The sequence below is a fragment of the Cupressus sempervirens genome, chromosome 3, assembly GCF_028749045.1.
Source record: "Cupressus sempervirens isolate cs-2001-9-10 chromosome 3, ASM2874904v1, whole genome shotgun sequence".
NCBI classification, from domain to species: domain Eukaryota; kingdom Viridiplantae; phylum Streptophyta; class Pinopsida; order Cupressales; family Cupressaceae; genus Cupressus; species Cupressus sempervirens.
Genome location: NC_143120.1, coordinates 180678215 through 180698443, shown reverse-complemented (window position 1 = coordinate 180698443; position 20229 = coordinate 180678215). Strand labels below are relative to the sequence as shown.

The following is a 20229-nucleotide window of genomic DNA, read 5'->3' as shown; positions in this document are numbered from 1 at the left end:
TATGGAACAAAAGCCTTCATAAGGGTAGAATCTTTAGCCCTTAAACACATAGAGATCTACACACCTAGCCCTATAAACATGAATTGTTCAATCCACGAGATAGATGATAAGGGCTTGACACATGAACCTGCCACTTCTCTAATAGAGGTGCCTAATTATCTTTTAGATGAATGGGCCACTACTTTTCAATTTGATCCAGCACAAGAAGCTCTAGAAATGGGTATTGGCACCTATTGTATATTGGAAAAGAATGCTCCTATTCCTAACCTCATAAAATTACAAGAAGACACCAACGGGTTATGGAGCATGTTTTTTGATGGCTCAAGAAATAAGAATGGTTCAGGTGCTGGTGTAATGCTTATTTCCCCTAGTTTGGAGAAATACTACTTTTCATATAGACTCCAATTCAGTTGCACTAACAATGTAGCAGAATATAAAACATTGATTCAATGTCTCCAACTAGCACAAAAAAAGAGGGATTAAGTCCTTAAAGGTGTTTGGAGATAGTGAGCTGGTTGTTAATCAAGTAAGAAGCCAAAACATCACAAAGAAAAATCTGCTCAAATCATACAAACACAAAGTTTGGGATTTGCTTGAAGGGTTCCAAGCATTTGACATTCAAAGTGTCCCTAAAAGAGAGAACAAACATGTTGATAGACTTGCAGCAATTGGTGCTCACTATGACATACCAAAACATGTTGCTGATACAAAGAAACAAAATATCAGTCTTGTTGTAAGGCTTGTTGTCTCAGACAATTGTACAAATTGGAAAGTCTTATACTTTGATGTACAACGTGAAGCAAAATTCTCAGATAGAAATCAGTCCAAGCTACAAAGTCAATATGGAAATCAAATCATGAATCTCAATTACAACAAGTTGCCTAAAGGTCTGGTCACTTTAGATGGCATATTCAATTCTGATGATCAAGTAGGAGGAAATGACTTGAACGTGACTACAAGGAGGGATGACTATATGTCTGTCACCATTACTGATGGGAATACTTTTAACTTGAGAAAGGTATGCATTGAGACTGAATGAGAAGTCTTCATTAATTTATGTCAAGAATTTAGTGATGTTATTGCTTGGACATATGAAGACTTAAAGGGTTTTGACCCAGGCTTATTTCAAGATACTATAGATTTAGACCATGATGCAAAGCTTGTTAGACAAAAGCAAAGGCCAGTCAACCCCAAGATTGAATCTTTGATGAGAAAGGAGCTATCCAAACTTATAGAAGCTAATATCATTTTTTTTATTAAGCACTCTTCATGGGTAGCCAATCTTACTCTTGTTAGAAAGAAGAATGGAGAAATTAGATTATGTATAGATTTCAGGGACCTTAATAAAGCTTCCCTTAAAGATCGCCATCCCCTTCCTTCTATGGAACAAATAATGTCCAAGGCTAGTGGCTCAGAGAGGTTTTCTTTCTTAAATGATTTTTCAGGATATAACCAAGTGTTAGTCCAAGAGTCGAAGTGATACAAGACAAACATCACCACCAAATGGGGTACTTATGCCTATTGTAAAATGTCATTTGGACTAATTAATGTAGGTGCTAAATTTCAAAAGGTAATGGAGATGGCTTTTAAGAGCGTGCTGGAAAATTTTGTGCTGATATATCTTGATGATATAACTATTTATTTAAAGCATGCAACAGATCACTTTGATCATTTAAGGCAGGTGTTCATCAAATGCAGAGAGTACAGTGTATCTCTAAATCCAAAGAAATGTGTGTTTGCTACTGATCAAGGAAAACTCCCAGGACACATTGTGTCGAGAGATGGGCTAACGATAGATTTGGAAAGGGTAGAAGCAATCCTCTCTCTCCCACTTCCCAACCACAAGAAATGATTACAGAGTTTTCTTGATATCAACTTCATGAGAAGGTTCATCCCTAATCTTGCTTCCATGGTGAAGCCTCTTACAACCATGTTGAAGAAGAATATGGTGTTCACTTGGACCAAGGAAGGAAAGACTAGCTTTGAAGAAATAAAAATATATATTGCATCATCTCCCACTCTTATCAATTCCAACTTTGATAGGGATTTCATTCTCTATTCTGTTGGAGGAGAATCAAGTATATCAGTTGTTCTAACACAATTAGGTGAAGAGAATTTGGAACAGCCCATTGTCTTCTTTAGTGAAGGACTTAAAGACTATGATAGTAGATACAGTTATGTAGAAATACAAGTTCTTGTTGTTATAAGGGCTCTTAAAAGGTTTAGACATTTGTTATTCCATAACAAGGTTCAGCTCTTACTTCCACATGCAAGTGTAAAGAAGTTCCTTTTGAAAAAGGATATCACTGAAAAGAGGGTTTGGATGGATCACCAAGGTCATGGAGTATGGCATTGAAATTAAAATCACCAAGCTTGTGAGAGGCAAAGGATAGTGTGAGAAAATGGTCTCATCTTTTGATACACCTGAGGAGACTATCCTCTTAATACAAGATGAGCAACCAACAGAAAATGCAAATCAGAACGATTGGTTGCATGACATGACTACCTTCTTGGTAGAAGGAAGATATCCCCAAGGTCTAAATAGAGCCAAGAGAAGACAGTTCAGATTATAATCTATTCCCTATGTCTTGGTGGATGGAATATTATTTAGGAAGGATTCTAATGGAGTCCTGTTGAGGTGTATCAATATGGATCAGATCAGCAGGTTGTTAAAAGAATTCCATGATGGCTCTGTTGGTGGACATTTTTCAACTAGGTTTACAATAATGAAGATAATGAGGGTTGGTTATTATTGGCCAACCTTATTCAATGATTCTCATTACTGGGTGAGGAAATGTGCATTCTTCTCAGGAAATAAAAGATTGGATGCCCTTCCCCTTCATCCTATTCAAACAAGTCATCTTTTTTTCTCAATGAGGTTTGGATTTCATTGGTCCAATAAACCCACCCTCTAGCTCTATGTCATGCCCAAACTACGAGGGCAAAATCACACAAATATTATTAATTAAAAATCTCTAAGTTGAAATGATTGTGATAACAGTTTAAGTACAGGTTCTCTACATTACGTATTTAAGATTATAAACATGAGGACAATTACATCGTTAAGAATTTGAAACATTTGTTATAAGGTTTATAATGGTAACTTGTGTTCTTACATTTCTTATACAACATTATAGTTAAAATCATTTAAATTAAAAAGTGTAGACGACTACGAGTTAGTTGGGTCGAAATATCTAAGCAATAAGAATCTACTATAAAACTTGTTTTAATTAGCCAATAACCCTTAAATTAAACTACTTTAACTAATCAAATTTAAAACTTAATCAATTAACACTTAACTATATAACCATTTAATTACTAATATATAAATCAAAATTTCTAGTAAAATTTAAACTAATTAAAAGAAAACTTTACATATATAAAAGGGAACACTACCAAACTAACATAATTAATACTAATCCATATTTAACAACATAATATTTAAACTGATCTCAACTAATAATTATCTAAATAACATCCAACTAACTCTTATTAAACTAAAACTAATTGAAAATTTCTAACATTTGATATAAACTAACTATTAGCCAATATCAAGGAAATAACCATAACATCATACCATTCAATACTAATTCCAAAAATAAAAAATTACCTAATAATTTCAAACCTAATTAAAAAAATATAAATATACTAAAACCATACTAAATTAACCAAACCTAAAATAAAAGTAAGACTAACTAACAAAAATAATAAAACATAAACTAAACCTATACCTAACACCTACTAACTACCCTTAACTCTACCTATCCCCAAGTCAAATCGACCCTACTTCAACACCCCCATCACATCCAGCCTGTGCTTCCCAAGTGCTCCACTTGGGACAGCGCACTACCCAAGGTGGATGTGCTGGCAGAGGGGTACGATGAGGACAGGAGGAAACATAGGGTTTAAAACTTAAGAACTTTCCTTCCTACCAAAAAAAACTGATGCCTCTTAAAGAGATTCATACCATGCACAAGACAGGGTAGTACAGGTGACGTCAACTATGATGACTACTTGACTTTGCAAATCATAAAACATTTTTTTAAAACCTCCTCAAAACCTGCGGCCAAAGATAAAGGTGAAGCAAAAATTGGAAATCACAACTTAAATGAAGTTGAGCGCCCAATTTCAAATGAAGATGGGGATGGGACATGGGGGCAGGGTGACGTCACCCCCCCCCCCCCCCCTGTTGATTTGATGACAAGCTTAAAACCTTTTCAAAAAAACCATTTTTAAAAGCATTTTCTAAAAGTGACGCCCATAGGAAGATGGAGGGAAATTTTAGACAAAAAGATTATTAGGTAGCTTAGGATATTTAGTATATTTTCTTTCTTTCTTTTTTTTAAAAAAAATTATAAAGAAACTATAAGGAAATTATATTATTAAGAAAGATATATATAAATATAAATTTGGAGAATCTTTTGAGGATATTCTCTGTTGCCCAAAACTATTTGATTGCCTCTCCCATACAAAAGGCAGAGAGTTATACTCTCTTGCAACACACATTTTTTTGATGAGATTTTTTTTTCTAAGTATAGAAATTACAAAGCAAGTATATATATATATTTTTTTTTGGTCTAAAATTTTCTAAGTATAACATTTTCAATTGATTAATAACCAAGGGGAATTAAATTTTTCTTTTCAAAACAAATCTATAAGGACTTATTACAACTTAATATACCAAGAGTATGGATTATCCGTTTTAAATCAATAATGCAAGAATTGTTTGATTCAAATAATTATGCAACCTGAATCTACATCCATGATCATAATTTTTTTTTTTTTTCAACATAAAAGAAAACTTGAAATTTTATCAAATTGAACATCATCAATTCCATCCTTTTTTTTTTGAGATTCATCCATCTAAATTTAAAACACGATTAAATCACATGATAACCAAATATACTCAAACACCAATTTTATTAGCAAACCTGATTTAAAGGCTCAGCCGGGAAAGAACCAAGAAGAAAACTCGGCTTCATTGCCATTTACAACAAAGTTTAAAAATACAATTTACATAGGATATCAATCCCAAATTTCAGCAATTTAATCGAATTTTCTTCATGACCCTCATCAAGGGATTTATAATGTTTTTTGCAACACATTTCTAGAACCATGGAGGGAACAGAATCTGATCAGGTGACCAAAAACAACATGACCAAGAACAATTCAAACATGCATATACTTACAAGGTTATCACAACATGATTCACAATAAATCAACACTAGGGAAAGGTGGATTCTTCCAATAAGGAGAAGTCAAACACAACACCAAACAAATGCCCAATCGAGGCTATATACCAAGAACTTTCGTTCTTCCATTTCAACATACCATAATCATACAAAGTTTGTGCTGACAAGTAGGGGCCCATAACACCCTACCCTTTCTCCCTCTTCTCATCTTGAGAAGAGACTCTACACTAGTTGGAGTCCAACTAAACAAACCTTTCCCAAAATTGGTCACTTCTGCCTTCTCCAAAGGTGAGTAATACCAAAACACCCATGCAAGAAAAAACTCAAAATTGCAAACATAAACATGAAAGAAAATCATCCAAAATAACATGGTTTTCAAATCTTCCCAACATACCCACAATCATACAAACATTCACTTGACAACAAGGTAGCATAAGCATAAAACAAACATGAAAATCTGTACAAGAGAGATGAGAAATTCCTACCTTCACAAAGAGGTAATGGCAATGAACAAGTTTGAGTAGAGTTTCCACTTCTTTCCTTCAATCTTCAAAAGCTCCTCTCTAAATGTAGAGATTGGGTAACAACCTCCACAAGTCCAAGAAGGGCCTCTAAATAAGCCTCAAACTCAACTACCGAAAGGAGCAATAACTACTTCCACCTACTAGCAATTCTAGAAACTCCTAACTCAACCCACACTAGGGTTAAACACTAAGTGGAGGTGAGGTGAGGTGACTCAAGATAACCACTTGCAATTTTCGCACAAAGGAAAAATGAGACTTTTTGAGTGGCCTCAAAAGTCAATATAAGGGGCTTAGGGGTTGAAAAAGACCCCTAACCCATACCCATACCCTTTGGGTATAACTATTTCATGTTTTAAGCCTTAGGAAAAAGGTTTAGAGTCAAACAAAATTTAGGAATAAAATAGGACCTAACTACTCTAACATGCAGATTAAGCACTAATCCGGATTAGGGATGACTAAACTCGATTAAGAACCAGATAGTAAACTGACACTAACAGAACATAATTACGAACACTAACATTCACTAAACATAAAAAGATACATACATACATCTCACAATACAATACGTGAATTACGAACAACAAGGTTTCCAAAATTAGCACATAGACATCAGTTCTGTTTCTCCGTAGGGTTTTTCGGCTAACATATCTGCACACTCATTGCACACATCAGTAGTCCCGTAAAAATCACATGTACATATATGTATACATATCAGAATCCACATAAATTGGAACATACATCAATAAGGGTTTCTTCATCCTGCTTAATTCTTAACCATTTAAAATCTCTTAAATCAAAGTCTCAATCCTACATTACTGATTTCATCAACATACATATACATGAAACATTAAATGTCAATCATCAAATATATCTGAAAGTAACATCACACAACATGAAATAATAAGAATGTTCTAAGCATCAGATAATGTCTTGACATCTCGAGTCGTGAATATCAAAATAATAGTAATGTATCACTATGCTACGATGGGTTGGGGTGAGGCCTCACACTCTAGTCACAGATGGATATTGGCAGCCACAAATTACTTCATGAAATGGTCATAGATGGATATTGTCTATGCATATTATAGCATCTTCTAATCCTACCATTAGTAGCTTGGTTCAAACCGTCATCGCTTTGCAATAAAAAGTGGCTCAATTTAATCAAGTATAATATCCCTACATGTGACATTTTTTATCCCCTTTCCTTAAACATCCTTCGTGTTTTTATTCTGCAACATTTTGAGATACCTCAGCTTGAGACTTATAATGGTAAGGGTGATCTTATGATTACTGTTTGGACTTTCCAAACTATATGTAGTGATTTTTCACGACTATAGACTCATGGCTATATTTTCATGCATAGTCTTAGGGAAAAGTCTTTGCAATGGTATTACTCTTTACCCCCTTATTCTATTAGGGCCTGTTTGGTTGCTGGCATAGGAATTGAAAATTAAAATAGAAAAGAGCAATTCCAATCGTGTTCGGTTCACTTGAAATTCGATTGGGAATATATTAATCCATTGTTTGGTTGTACAAAAATGGAATAGGAATAAAATTAAATTTTGTATTTTTAAAAATATCTCCCTTTTTTTAAAAAAATTTCTTGTTTTTTAATTAATTTTTTAATAATGATAAAAAAGTTAATTTATTTTCATTTTTATTTTATTCATTGAAGTTAATGAGAAATATAATTTTTTTTCATTTTTATAAACAAATAGATATAATTAAAAAATGTTTTAAAAAATCAAAAGAAACAATTCCAAAAAAAAAGCAAAATCAAAATCAAAATTTAAAAAAAAAAAAAATCAGATTGGTAATAAAAATGGCCTATTCCAAGAGTTTTTTTTGACATAGACATATGCTCTTTTTAGAGGCAAAATTGGAATATGTCTTCTGATTCCCAATTTTGAGTGAGCCTACCAAACAACAAATATAAAACATATTCTAATTTTCTCTTCCTATTCCAACAACCAAACGAGCCCTTAATTCCTTTCAAGCACTTTCCAATTCTTTTATTTTACAATTTCAAAATAACATTGGTCTGAAATTTTTCTTCGACTGATTTAATCCATTGTAAACAAAATATTGAAGAAAAGGTTTGTGACTCTATTGGAAGATTCAAACATTTGTATGCTCAAATATCTTATCATGTGCATGATCACGATATTCAATGCATTTTGATTTACAATCTACGAAAATACATTAGAGATAAGATTCTTCTTATCAAGTACACTACTCTTTTACATATGTGTGGTGTGCTTCACCGTTATCAATTACAAGTGAGCCAATTTGAGAAAACCACTTCAATGGCTATTATTATTTGTTGATAAGAGTGATGTCATTGTTCATCACAATAAGATTTCTATGCCTACCACTTACATCAAAATGTATAAATCAACAAATACAATTCATGATCAAGTGGTTACTACATCTAAAGGTACAATTACTTTTTCTTTTGTGTATCATCCTAATCGTAAATACATTTTCGAATTGAATTCATTGCATATATTTAGCACCTAGATCTATCTTACATTTCTCATTTAATCAATTAGTTCAATTTCACATTTGAATTACACATCTTTAATCAAATTTACATTGCATGAAAGCATCTTTAATCAAATTTACATTGCATGAAAGAGGAATTACTTGTGTACAAAAACGATTACAATACATTGTTTTCAACTTAGCACTCGCAAACTCACACTGTTTGTTAAAATAAAATCTGCATATTACAATATTTCAACCACAGTTTTTTGCATGCAGAACCGCTACAAGAATTTTGTGTATAGTTGAGATGAAACGAAACTAGAGCAGCATATAATCACATCTTCAACTTGATCCTTTACAGGATGAAGATAAAAGATAGAAGTCACATTTTGTGATTCTCATTAGGTAATAACAAATCCATAAGTAATTGAATAAAAATTCCCCTTCATGACATCTTTTTGAATAGTTCTCAAAGGCCAATCTTATTGTCAGCTGTATAAGTTTCTGAGTCTTTCTATGGAGCATATAGATTTATACAAATACAGTTGTACTTGTTAATTGTTATATCACAAAGCATGTAGATCGTTCAAGCATTACATACGAAAATATGACATTTTATACAATTCTGGTTATAATATAAATACATCTGATGGCATTCATTCCAAAACAAAGGCTCTTGATAAGTACACAAAATTTGGACCAATACGTAGCAAAAAATATATAATATTTTTATTTAAGATCATGACAAGCCTCCAAACAGATGAATCATCCATTCATCAGGGAAGTGAATATTATAAAGCTACTATTTTATGCCATAGCATACTTTTGGGTCCAATTGCGTGCAGTGGACTCATACTTCCCTTTATCATTCTTGTACATATGAGCAATTTCAGGAACCAAAGGATCATCTGGGTTTGGGTCAGTAAGCAGTGAGCAAATCGACAGCAACACCTGGATATGTTTGTCAACATGTTAATACCAAAAACTCAGAATCAATTGAAACAAAGAAAAATATATACAAACAATATTTAAGAGACCTTACCTTCGAAATAGTCAGTGCCGGACTCCATTGCTCCTTCAAGATGTCCAGACAAATGTTCCCGTTGCTATTGATATTTGGATGAAATACTTTAGTCCTGAAGGCAACCTACAAAGATCAAAGAAAAGAATTCATCAGAAATAGTTTTCTGCAATAAAATTCCTGAATCATGCTTCTACCTTACAAAAGTTTACTACACCTGTTATAGTTGTCTATGCGCACTCACAGAAAGATCTAGCAATAACCTTCAAGCGCTGTAGATTTTTTTCATTTTTCTCCAGAACATTCAAAATCTCAATTATAGAAACACTAAGCACACAGATAACTATTGACTTGCAGTAATTATTATTGCCATTATCAATAGAAGAGTCTGGCATAGCAATAGCACTTAGCAAACATGAGACTCCAAAAAGCATACATAATACATAGCAGTGTGCAACTCCAGATTTTGAAGTGGGAGTTAATTGTTATGGAGATCAGCCAAGAAGCTTGAAAAACAATGAAGCAGAAACCACATATACATCCAAAAGAAACAAGACTAACAATTTGTACAATTTCTATATTGAGCCATAAGACAACAAATAGTAAGCATCAAACGACAAAAAGAAGAAGAGATAACCATGAGAATCTCAAATGTGGAGTCAATGCTGCTAGTCGGTATCATCTTGGATCTCATGTATTCTCATTCAATAAAATGAAGCTACATCAAGTTGATTACAATATCCCTAAAGTGGAAGTTTTAATAAGCTCATGCGTTGTGAGGGGAAAGTAAGAAGAAATTTTTAATAAGCTCTTGGGTTCTGAGGGATAAGCAATAAGCTCATGCATTGTGAGGGGAAAGTAACGAGAAATTTTTAATAAGCTCATGGGTTGTGAGGGACAAGTAATAAGGGAAAAAAGCAAATGACTTTCTAAATTGTGCCTTATTTAGCATAAGCAAAAACTGACTACCAGGAAAGGGCATCAAAGTTGTTGGATTTAAAGCCAAATCTTCATTTTTTGAGGAGATCAGTGGCCAGGAGACTTTGTGTGAATGCCATTGGCACTCCTTGCGGTTCTTGTAACCTACCTAGATTAATGACTACCGGGAAAGGGCATCAAAGTTGTTGGATTTGAAGCCAAATCTTCATTTTTTGAAGAGATCAGTGGCCAGGAGACTTTTAGTGTGAATGCCATTGGCACTCCTTGTGGTTCTTGTAACCTACCTAGATCAACTAATTTTAATAATGATGATGCTCATTATTAAGACTTGTATGAAACTCTTTTTTAGTAATTTAATATTGAACAATGAATATCTAACATGCCATTTGTGTTTGGAATATTGGCATTTCAGTAGCGTACTTGATCTTTATGGTAGTTATGTTTTTTATACACAATGTGCATAATATATGGAGTTCTGAATTCAATTCCTGTATTTATCTATGCTGTAAATCTAGATATATTTATTACTTCTATATGTTTCTTGAAAAGGAATGACCAAAACAAAACCAACACCCAGAAAAGGTTGTCATACTCAAAGCAAAACTAGTAACTCGGTACTTAGGGGTGAGGAACTGAGAATAATTAAGTTACTCGTGTGTGTGTGTGTGTGTGTGTGTGTGTGTGTGAGAGAGAGAGAGAGAGAGGGCATTGCCAGTCAAAGCCAAAGTTTGAGCGAGTGAAAGAAGAATACCTTTGGGGGCTTGAATGGGTAGTCTGGTGGGAAGTGAATGGTGACCAAAAATACACCTCCTGCATAAGGACTATCACCAGGACCCATGATGGTTGCTTGCCAATGGAACATATCTTCAGCCACAGGGCCTGTTGCGCAGACAAAGTAAAACAAAATTAGAATAAAAATAGAAAATATGTAATCTAATTATATCCATAGGAATACCAAGTCCATGGCTTAATTTTTAGGCAAAAGTTTAATAAAAATCAGAAATACCAATTCGAATTCCAACTGAACTATTTAGGCTGTTGAGTTCAAATGATCATATACAAGCACTGTTCCTATTACCATAGGGTGCAATGTTTAATGAATGAATAGCTTATAATTGAAGCCCTTATAATAGTATCATTGGCTATACGGTTAATCCTGGATAGAGTATTCCTCATTATTTTACCTTGCTCTTGAAATAGACAAAAGTGGTACTGGGTTCATCTTGTGAATGGAAACTGTAGATTGTTAATCAAAAGCAGAAATAATCCCATTATAAATCACATCCACCATTACTTGCAACAGATATATAACCCTATTAGATCATTACTTGCAAAACTGGAAAGTTGAAAGGACACACCTGCACAAGTTGTAGATTTAAACAGCAGAGATTGGAATGTTACAAGATGGAATGTCCTTAAAATCATAGTCCACAGACTCGGATCCAGACCCGGAGAGTACTCGGGAAGCCCATAATTCTCAACTCAGCAAATATTTAACAACTCGGTGAAAACTCAGAAACTTAGAATGTACTAAAAATCAAAGTCTCTTAAAGAAACATTTTATAAGATTCAATTAGAAAATGTGGTAGATTACAAATTGACATCTCAAAAGAGAAATTCACGGTTTAATAGCAAAAACATGTAAAAAAAACACATTTTAATCAGCATTTTACCTGCATCAATATCTTTGCCCACTTATTTTTGCATCTATAAAATTGCAAGAGTTTAAACTAGTGAACGCCTAGCTAAAAAACATAAAGAGTACTCAACAATTGGATTGTACTCACAGAGTTTGCAAACTATGCTTAAAACATTAAAACAATAATTTCATTTTGTATATAACTAGATTCTCATACTTGATAATCATTTCAAGGTAATTTATTCTAATTCCATTCAACTATATTACAGTTGTATTGCATGGCTGAGATATATTGACAGGATGGAACAAATGAAATATCTTCATGGACTTCAATAGCAAGGTGTTGAGATGGTCAAATTGGTCCAATGTGTCTCAAGGTCAAATCATACTCTGAACAAATTGAAACACAAAAGATGGCCAAGTAACGCTGAAGCTATAGTCCTATAAGATACTACATACTCAGGTTACAGTTCCTAGTTGAGAGGTATGCATGGGATAGACCATTTCATCAGTGTAAACAAATCAAATTTAAAGCCTCAAGGGTCCTCTTGTTCCCACCAAGACTCCCATACAAGTAGGAGAAGAAAGCATAACTAAATGTGAAGTCAAAAATCAAATGAACGGTCACAAGACTCACCAAGTACTCAACAAATGACTAACATTCTATGCCAAGTGAGGTCTTCCAAGGCCAACAAAATCGACTAGAAGTCTAGGCAAATGTATATTAAACTCGCCAACCTTGTAAAGACTCGTGAGTCCCATGGATCAAACTTGCTGGCATGGATACCCCTTATGTATAAAAACAACAACAAATATAATCCTGAAGGCCAAAAAGACATATAGTTAAGGCCTAGTTACTGCTCTATAGCTTCAATAATATTTTTTGAAAGGATTGAATCTAGACTATTAGAGTCTGGTTAAAAACTACAGCACTAAAATATGAAAAATAGCATGCAACATATTGGTCCTTGTGAACTCCAAGGCATTTCAGCAGCAGGAATCCCACCCTATATTGCAAGAGGGAACATACCCAAGCATTGCCCGAGATCTTGTATGGGTTATACCTCTCGACCCCTACTAGGGGTTAGAAACCCCAAATTTTTTGCAGAAGTAAAAAAATAAAAAGCATTCTTTATCATGTTGGATGGAAAAGCAACAATTATTTCCTTTTTTTGATTTGAAATAACAGAAAACAATATTTCTTCTTCTTTTTCATTGTTTTCATTTCTCAAAATTTCCCAAATTAAAAGCCATTTAACAGGTTTGCACTTAAAACTCTTGAAGCCCGGGCAAAAATTTAAAAGCCATAAAATCATGAATGGGGGCAGCATCATGAAAATCCTTGCAACCTAAAAGGCCTTAATCCAGGCACAGAGGTAGGAAACAAACCAAGGGAATTTTTCCTAGATCTCAATAGGGGTGCTGCTCCTCAACTCTCACTACTGTCACCCCCAAACTCAGCTCTAATATTAAATAGAAAAAAATAAAAATTGGTTTGAAACATGTTGGATGAAAAATATATTTTCATATACCTCATTAGTTTGAATTTTGAAATAACAAAATATGTTTTCCCCATATTTTTATTAAAATTTCAGTATTTTTTAATTTCCTAGTCCCCCACACAATTGAATTAAAATTATGCCCTATCTCATCCTCAGTAATGTTACTATGGCTGCAGCATCTTCACATACCTATTTGAGATATGAGCATAAGGCCCCATGTCAAGCTAGTGCTCGCAAACTAGGTGATATAGGCACTTTCTACCATAGCTCATGACTCCATATTGTGATTTCTATATATTATACTATGGCTATGGTCCATGAGTTCACATTAAAAACACCTTAGAATATTTATTTCTTGTTTCCTTTAGCAACTAGCTTATATCCACTTTTGCACTCATTTGTTTAATAGCATGTTTTCCAAGTAGCTTTTGAAATTTTTGTTACTTTCTATTTGTAGTTGATTTAGAGAATACTGGTACAAAAACCTTGAATTCCTTAAACAATCTCCATCTTTTGTGCTTTTATCAAATTTTAAAGCTCGTGTCATTGCGCTGAGACTAAATCCAAGTCCAAAATGTAACATGCTGGGTCCAAGTCTAGTAACTATAGTCAAAACAATCCCTTCTTCCCACATGGAACTCCCATACAACAATAAGAAGAAAGCTAGATAGAGACCAAAGAAAAACACACTACACTTCAGTTTTCGTATACCTATTTTTAGTTACCTTTTTAATTGTGATGTGCTGCAAGCATGAAATTTTGTTTTACAATAAAATTTAATTCATTGAACTAATGTGGATTTTTTTTTAAAAGGAAACATGTTAAGCCCAACTCTGCTCGTGCAACAACATTGTTACTTAAATTTATCTCTGTTTGTTGCCTTATCCTATGTTATTGAATATGTATCTTTTAAGTCCCATATTGTCAGATTTGTTCTCTGCCAAGTAATAGCTAATTAAACCTCATTAGTAGAAAAAAATTACTCATGTCCAAAAAAGAATAAATAAAGGTAAATCGGCATGGTTTGCGACAAGCAACGTTACTAAAGCCTACTAAAAGTGAAAATTTGATATTAAGCACATCCAAGAGCATCATGTGCTCTCTGGTGAAGGATCTACGATGGAGTGATGGAAACAAATATGGGTATCCTTATGCACTCTTTCACAATATGTGAACAATATGTTGATCGTGAATGGCTTCACAAGTACTGCAATCAAACAGATGCTCAAGTTGAATACTGCCACGCGAATGAGATTAAAATAGTAGAAACTTCGATAGTCTTGAATTTCTCAGGGCTAATCAAATTACACTTACCTGACATTTTTACAAGAAAAAGGTCATACTTACCCAGATGGGACAATTCCTTACACTAGGTAGGCATATGGTCTCAACCTTACCATTAGTACAAATGAAGTGTTTCCTCTTTAATGTAATCACCCAGAAGCCTGGATCACTTGCAAGGGATCAGCTTCCACTAATATTCTTCTGGAAATATGGCAACATGATAGAAGTCGCCAATAGCTACACTTAGAAAATAAACAGGGTATAATTATTGGGGGTTGTTTGAGCCCCAAGCTCTGCTTCTCACCAACTCGAAATTTTAACAGTCTTTCTTTGGTGGATACTTCAGATGAGATACATACCAGCTACAGCCAACTCACAAGATTTAGGAACGAACAACACCCCTCAGACTAAGTGAATAAAGGCGCATGATCGTAATTTTGAAGGGTAACCGGGAGACTTAATGGTTCCAATTTGGGCTTTTCTGGACTTCGAACCAAACCTGGGTCTTCACCTTGGCAACTGTTCCACGTTATGACACAGTCGAAATCTTATGAGATATACTGCAGTACAGCCGTCAACTTGACAAATATAAAATGAAGCCTATACTATAGGCACAGTAAAACCCCAATTGGTGGCCACACTCTTTTATCTAAGAAGTCAGAAATCATTTCATAAATCATGTGCAGGATGAAATCCAGTAACTTACCACTACTCATTTCTTAGAGCCCATTTCATTGCCATGGCTTGAGAAACAAAAGAAACATCTACTACCATATCAAGCCACGAATCCCTATAAATCTCAATTATGGCACAAGACTTCAAAAGGGGCTAAACAGAACTGCTAACATATCGAACAATGAATCCCCATTAACCACAAAAATTATGTTGCCATGAAACAGGGAGGTTGCTTCAAACAGGACAGAGCAGCAGAGGGAATAAAAACAGACATAAACCCAATATTAGGAAATCAGAAATGATCTCAACAAATAATCATATGAAAGAAGCTACCTGCACTGCACGAAGTAGGCGGATCTCTCTGTAGGTCCTTCAATTCCTTGAGTATGCGTTTGGAAGCCATTCGAGCAATTGTGGATCTCACAGAATGAAACTGGGTTCACCACGGAGAAATGCAATACGATTGATATATGGTGGTGTAGGAAACCACGGTTGCACAATTACCCAGCCGACTTGAGTATCACGGCGAAGACATAAGGGGTACAAATACAACAGAGGACGTAATTTCGAATAAATTGTGGGTCCTGCCCGGCTGGAAGGCAATTACCCCAGGGATTCCATTGAAACGAAACCATGCTTAATTTATTTTTAACTTTTAGCCCTCAAATTTTTCTCTAGGGTCAAGTTCTAGATCAAATCTTACGCGGGTGAAAGTTCTATGACGCGTTTTTTAATTTCTTCTGCAAGTTGAATTTGGTCCACACACGTGTCGGTGGAGATGCGAGAGGGCAGCGGGATTCCCTTGTTGGTGCTTCGCGCTTTTCTGGTGTAGCGTAAAGATTGGGGAGAATATTAATGGAGCGTGAAGTGACATTGAGATTCGCGATCGGTGGAAAAAGCTGGTATCTATCGGATTTTATCTCCAGCTCTCCGATGCTATCACGATGCCCCAGTTTTTTTCTTGCTTGGAAAATTCCTAATTGTTTTGGAAAATTCCAGTGTGCAGAAAGTGGGGTAAAGCTTTAATTGATTCGTCCTGTCTGGACATAATTCGTCTTTGCCCCGCATTCACGCTACGATTTTTCTGATGACATGGACTTAATGAAATTTTATTCTTTTGAGCGGATCAAGTACATTCATTAATTTAAGGACACTATAGAATTACAGGCCTATTTGAAAGCAGAAATTACACGGCGTGAGTCAATTGGTCGTTTGTTCATATAATCTTATCGCCATTGATATTTGTGGGTCTAAAGATTTCAATTGTTCTATAAGCATGATTAAGCACATTCATTAATGTGATACTAACGGGTAAAATTATATTTCAATTTAAAGTAAAGATTAAAAAGGCTTGATTTACACACTCTTATATCCATTGATTTTTGTGGCTCTACTAAACTCACTTTCATTGGAACAAAAAATAAATAAAAATTGAACTTTCTACATATGCTGTTTATAAGAAGAGTGGTAGGAGAGAATATGTTTATTTTGCAACACGGCAGTAGCAGAGATCGAGTAACATTTTCTCATGGAATGCCCAACATACAATGACGTTCTATCCAGCTATAGGTACTCTGAGGAAACACGACTAGACAGGACAACAAATTTAGTGATAAACATTCATTGTTGAAGAACAGACTTAAAGAAGCAGTTTTGGAAGGCTTAATATTTTTGCACCCTTTTTCTGTGACGCTGTTGTTTTCTAGGTGGTCCCATAGATTGCATTGGCAGAGACATATTATTAAAATCTTTCATTCATTCATATGATGAAGCTACTCTTAAGATAATAAAATTTATTAATGAGATAACTATTCTAATGTTCTATAATAATTTATTAAATTATTTAGCATGGTTTAAATAATCATTTTTTAGTTATTCTAGATTTCAATTGATGGACTTTTAGAATATACCTTTGAGTAAAGATTTCATGTGAATTTTTAAGTGCATTAAATACTTCAAGCAATATTTTTCATATATTTATGGATGCATTGAATACTTCAATCAATATGGTCCATACCTAAAACGAATTCATTGTGCTATAGATAAGATTCCTAAATTACAAAAGTTTTTACGGTTATTAAAAAATATTCTAGTGTTTTATATGTAATTAAAAAAAATCAGTCTTAATTGGTCATTCTATGTTATTCTATGATTATGGTTTTGAGTGTGAAAAAAAATTGATTTATTGTTAGAGTTTACTTTTGAGTCAAAGGTTCACGTGAATTTATGGTTGCATTGCCCACATCAATCAATATAGTCCACACCTAAAATTAATTCATACTATTAAAACTTAATATAGTTATGGTCTAGAATAAAATTAATGTTGTGAAAGTAAAGTAATATTTATTATAATTGTGGGTTGGGTAAGTTGTTGTGTCCATTGATGTTCAAGCTCTCATTAGGCTTTTGTGATTGCAAACTTATGCATTTATTGATCTCGTGTGCTCTTAGGTTTGGGCTTTTTCTCTCTTAAATGGATGAGGTTACATGTTTGTGACCTCATTGGTTCATAGCTCCCAGTGAAAAATATTTCAAACAAGGCTAGACAACATTGTCATGGGAACTTGATTGGCCGCGTTAAAAGGTTTACCATGTGATGCAGAGCCACACCTTGGAAAGCTCAGGAGGAATAATCACTCAACTGAGTTACTTCAAGGGGCACGTACATCACCCAAGATCGAACTGCCGCCAAACTCAATAGTCGATTACCTATATCCTTTCTAATCATTTGATTGCATGAATTGATAGATACAGGATTTAACACTAGACATTCATAAAAAATGGTTCTTCAAGAAACGCCATGTTGACACCAGGATATATATAAAAATTTGAATCTTCGTGTTCTCTGCTGCAAAACACAAAAGAACACCACAAGAAAACTGAAATTTGTTTCCAATGAAAATCCGTACCAACCCTCAAACCACTGAAACTCGCACAATAAAACCAAAATGCATTCTTTTCTCTCCAAAGTTGAATCTTCCAAAACTGAAAAAACACACTAAAACTGCAACTTTCTATCTTACTCAAATTCGAATGTTTTCTTACATAGCCGATTGGCTTATTTAAAATTGACTCTCCTTTTCTAATAAAAGGATGAGAAACGTTTTTTTCGTCTTCTACCCCAAGAAAAGGATAAGAATCCGAAAACCGTCTACTACCTATTATTGGAATCTGACAATCATGTAGTAGGCCACATGTTTTTTTTTCCGTCTTCTATCCAAGAAAAGGATAAGAATCTGAAACTGCCTACTACCTATTATTGGAATCTGACAATCATTAAAACTATTCTAATTTGAAGAATCTACACCCGGTCCTAGGTGGCTATATCTGGAGAGCTCATCGAACTGCTACTCTAGGTATGCCACCACATGTAGGACGTTTATTGAAAACATTAAATTTAAAATACACAAAACATAAACATTTCTTATTCTATTTTCCGTTCTGCTACTACAGCACCATGTACCTTAAAAAAATTCATTCATTGTAATGGTTAGTCATCTTGATGGCAAATTTCTAGGATTCATTAGTTTACAATGTTGATGTAAAAATATGATTGGTTATGGATTTCATCTTGTAGCCTTTAAATACGTAGCATTAAAAACCACAATAAGTATGAAGTCAAATCAATTGAATATCTTGTATTCAAAAAATATGTAATTTCTTCATAAATGAAGATGTAACTATTTTATTTGATATATACAAAATATAACAAACAAACAAACACTATCTAAATATACTTATGTCTTTGATTGATTGGATGATGTTGGTTTGATGTCCAAAGGGCTTTACCAAGTATCATAATAATATATCATAAATTAATTAGTAATTTCTTTTTACAAATTTGAGCTTTTAGTATTGTGTCTACTATTGTTTTAGGTAAATGGTGGATTAGGGCTCACTCCCAATATATGACAAACCTAATGGGTGATCAAGGTCCAAACAAGAACTCTAAAATTAGAGAGGGCAGTTTTGAAAAAAGATCATAGAATCCCAACGCGTCATCCCTCAGCAAGCAAGAGCCCAACTTATAATGCTCTACAAGGGAACCTAAGAGAACAAGCCATCTAACTAATAAAACACAAGTAATTTTTTTTTTAACCAATAAGATATGCATCATTTCTAATACATAAATAAACGCTTGTTTACAAAACTCAAATGTGAGATTACTAATCAACCTAAGTCCTCATAGGTTTCCTAACATTGCCACTAAAGAAACATCATTAAACCTATTTACATCCATAAAGATACACATTGAATTGTGATTTTTGTTTGACTAGAACATGGTCCATGATGATCCAGAGGAGGTCAACAAAAGAAAGAATGGGGAAATACCAAAACCTATTTTTTTAGTATTTTTTATACTTTAGTATTTTTGCATTTTTGGGGGCCTTCGGAGCATTTATGGGCCTTGAAAGCTTCCAACTCTTGAAATTTGGAGATAGATCATTTGATTACCTTTCTAACGATGTAAATGGTTTACATTTTTGAGCTATGTGCTGAAAGTTATGACTTCTACAAGTAGACATAAAATTTGGAATGGTTTTTAAATAGTTTTCATAATTTTAATATTTTATTATGTAATAAATATTATGTGAAATGTTCATTTATTTTTGAAGGGATGTTGGTAATCCTTCAAATTCATAAAACATTGTATAAACTTGAGTTTTGAATGAAATGAACTACTAAATAATATACTTGGATACAAAGTCTTCAATGACCACTCTAGAAGGAAACATGTACAAGGATCATCCATGAGACTATAAATAATACCTTGATAAGTTTAACCACCCAACCATGTCAAACTAAAAAGGCCCACTCTCTTGAGATAGGAAATAGAAACTAAGGTCCACACAAGAAGTAACAACTAGGATATTCCTATGGTGGTAGTAGTGTTCCCAAAATAAAAAACAAGGTTGTGAAAAGTGATAATGCAAGAAGGACTAATAGAGGCACCACAAAACAATAA

The 20229-nt window shown here is 33.9% G+C and overlaps 1 protein-coding gene and 1 long non-coding RNA gene across 2 annotated transcripts; both read right to left on the bottom strand.

Moving 5' to 3' along the window:
• Positions 1-8910: 8910 nt before the first annotated feature.
• LOC149565377 (ubiquitin-conjugating enzyme E2 10-like) lies at positions 8911-15778 on the bottom strand. The gene is made up of 4 exons (XM_089818886.1): positions 15597-15778; positions 10915-11042; positions 9246-9350; positions 8911-9154 (listed from the first exon to the last, which is right to left on the bottom strand). The coding sequence occupies exons 1-4, from the start codon at positions 15664-15666 to the stop codon at positions 9011-9013; spliced, it is 447 nt and encodes a 148-aa protein (XP_089675012.1). The 5' UTR covers positions 15667-15778; the 3' UTR covers positions 8911-9010.
• On the bottom strand, positions 15059-15430 carry LOC149565378 (uncharacterized). The gene is made up of 2 exons (XR_016362039.1): positions 15295-15430; positions 15059-15107 (listed from the first exon to the last, which is right to left on the bottom strand). It is a non-coding gene; the product is annotated as an uncharacterized LOC149565378 (long non-coding RNA).
• Positions 15779-20229: the final 4451 nt, after the last annotated feature.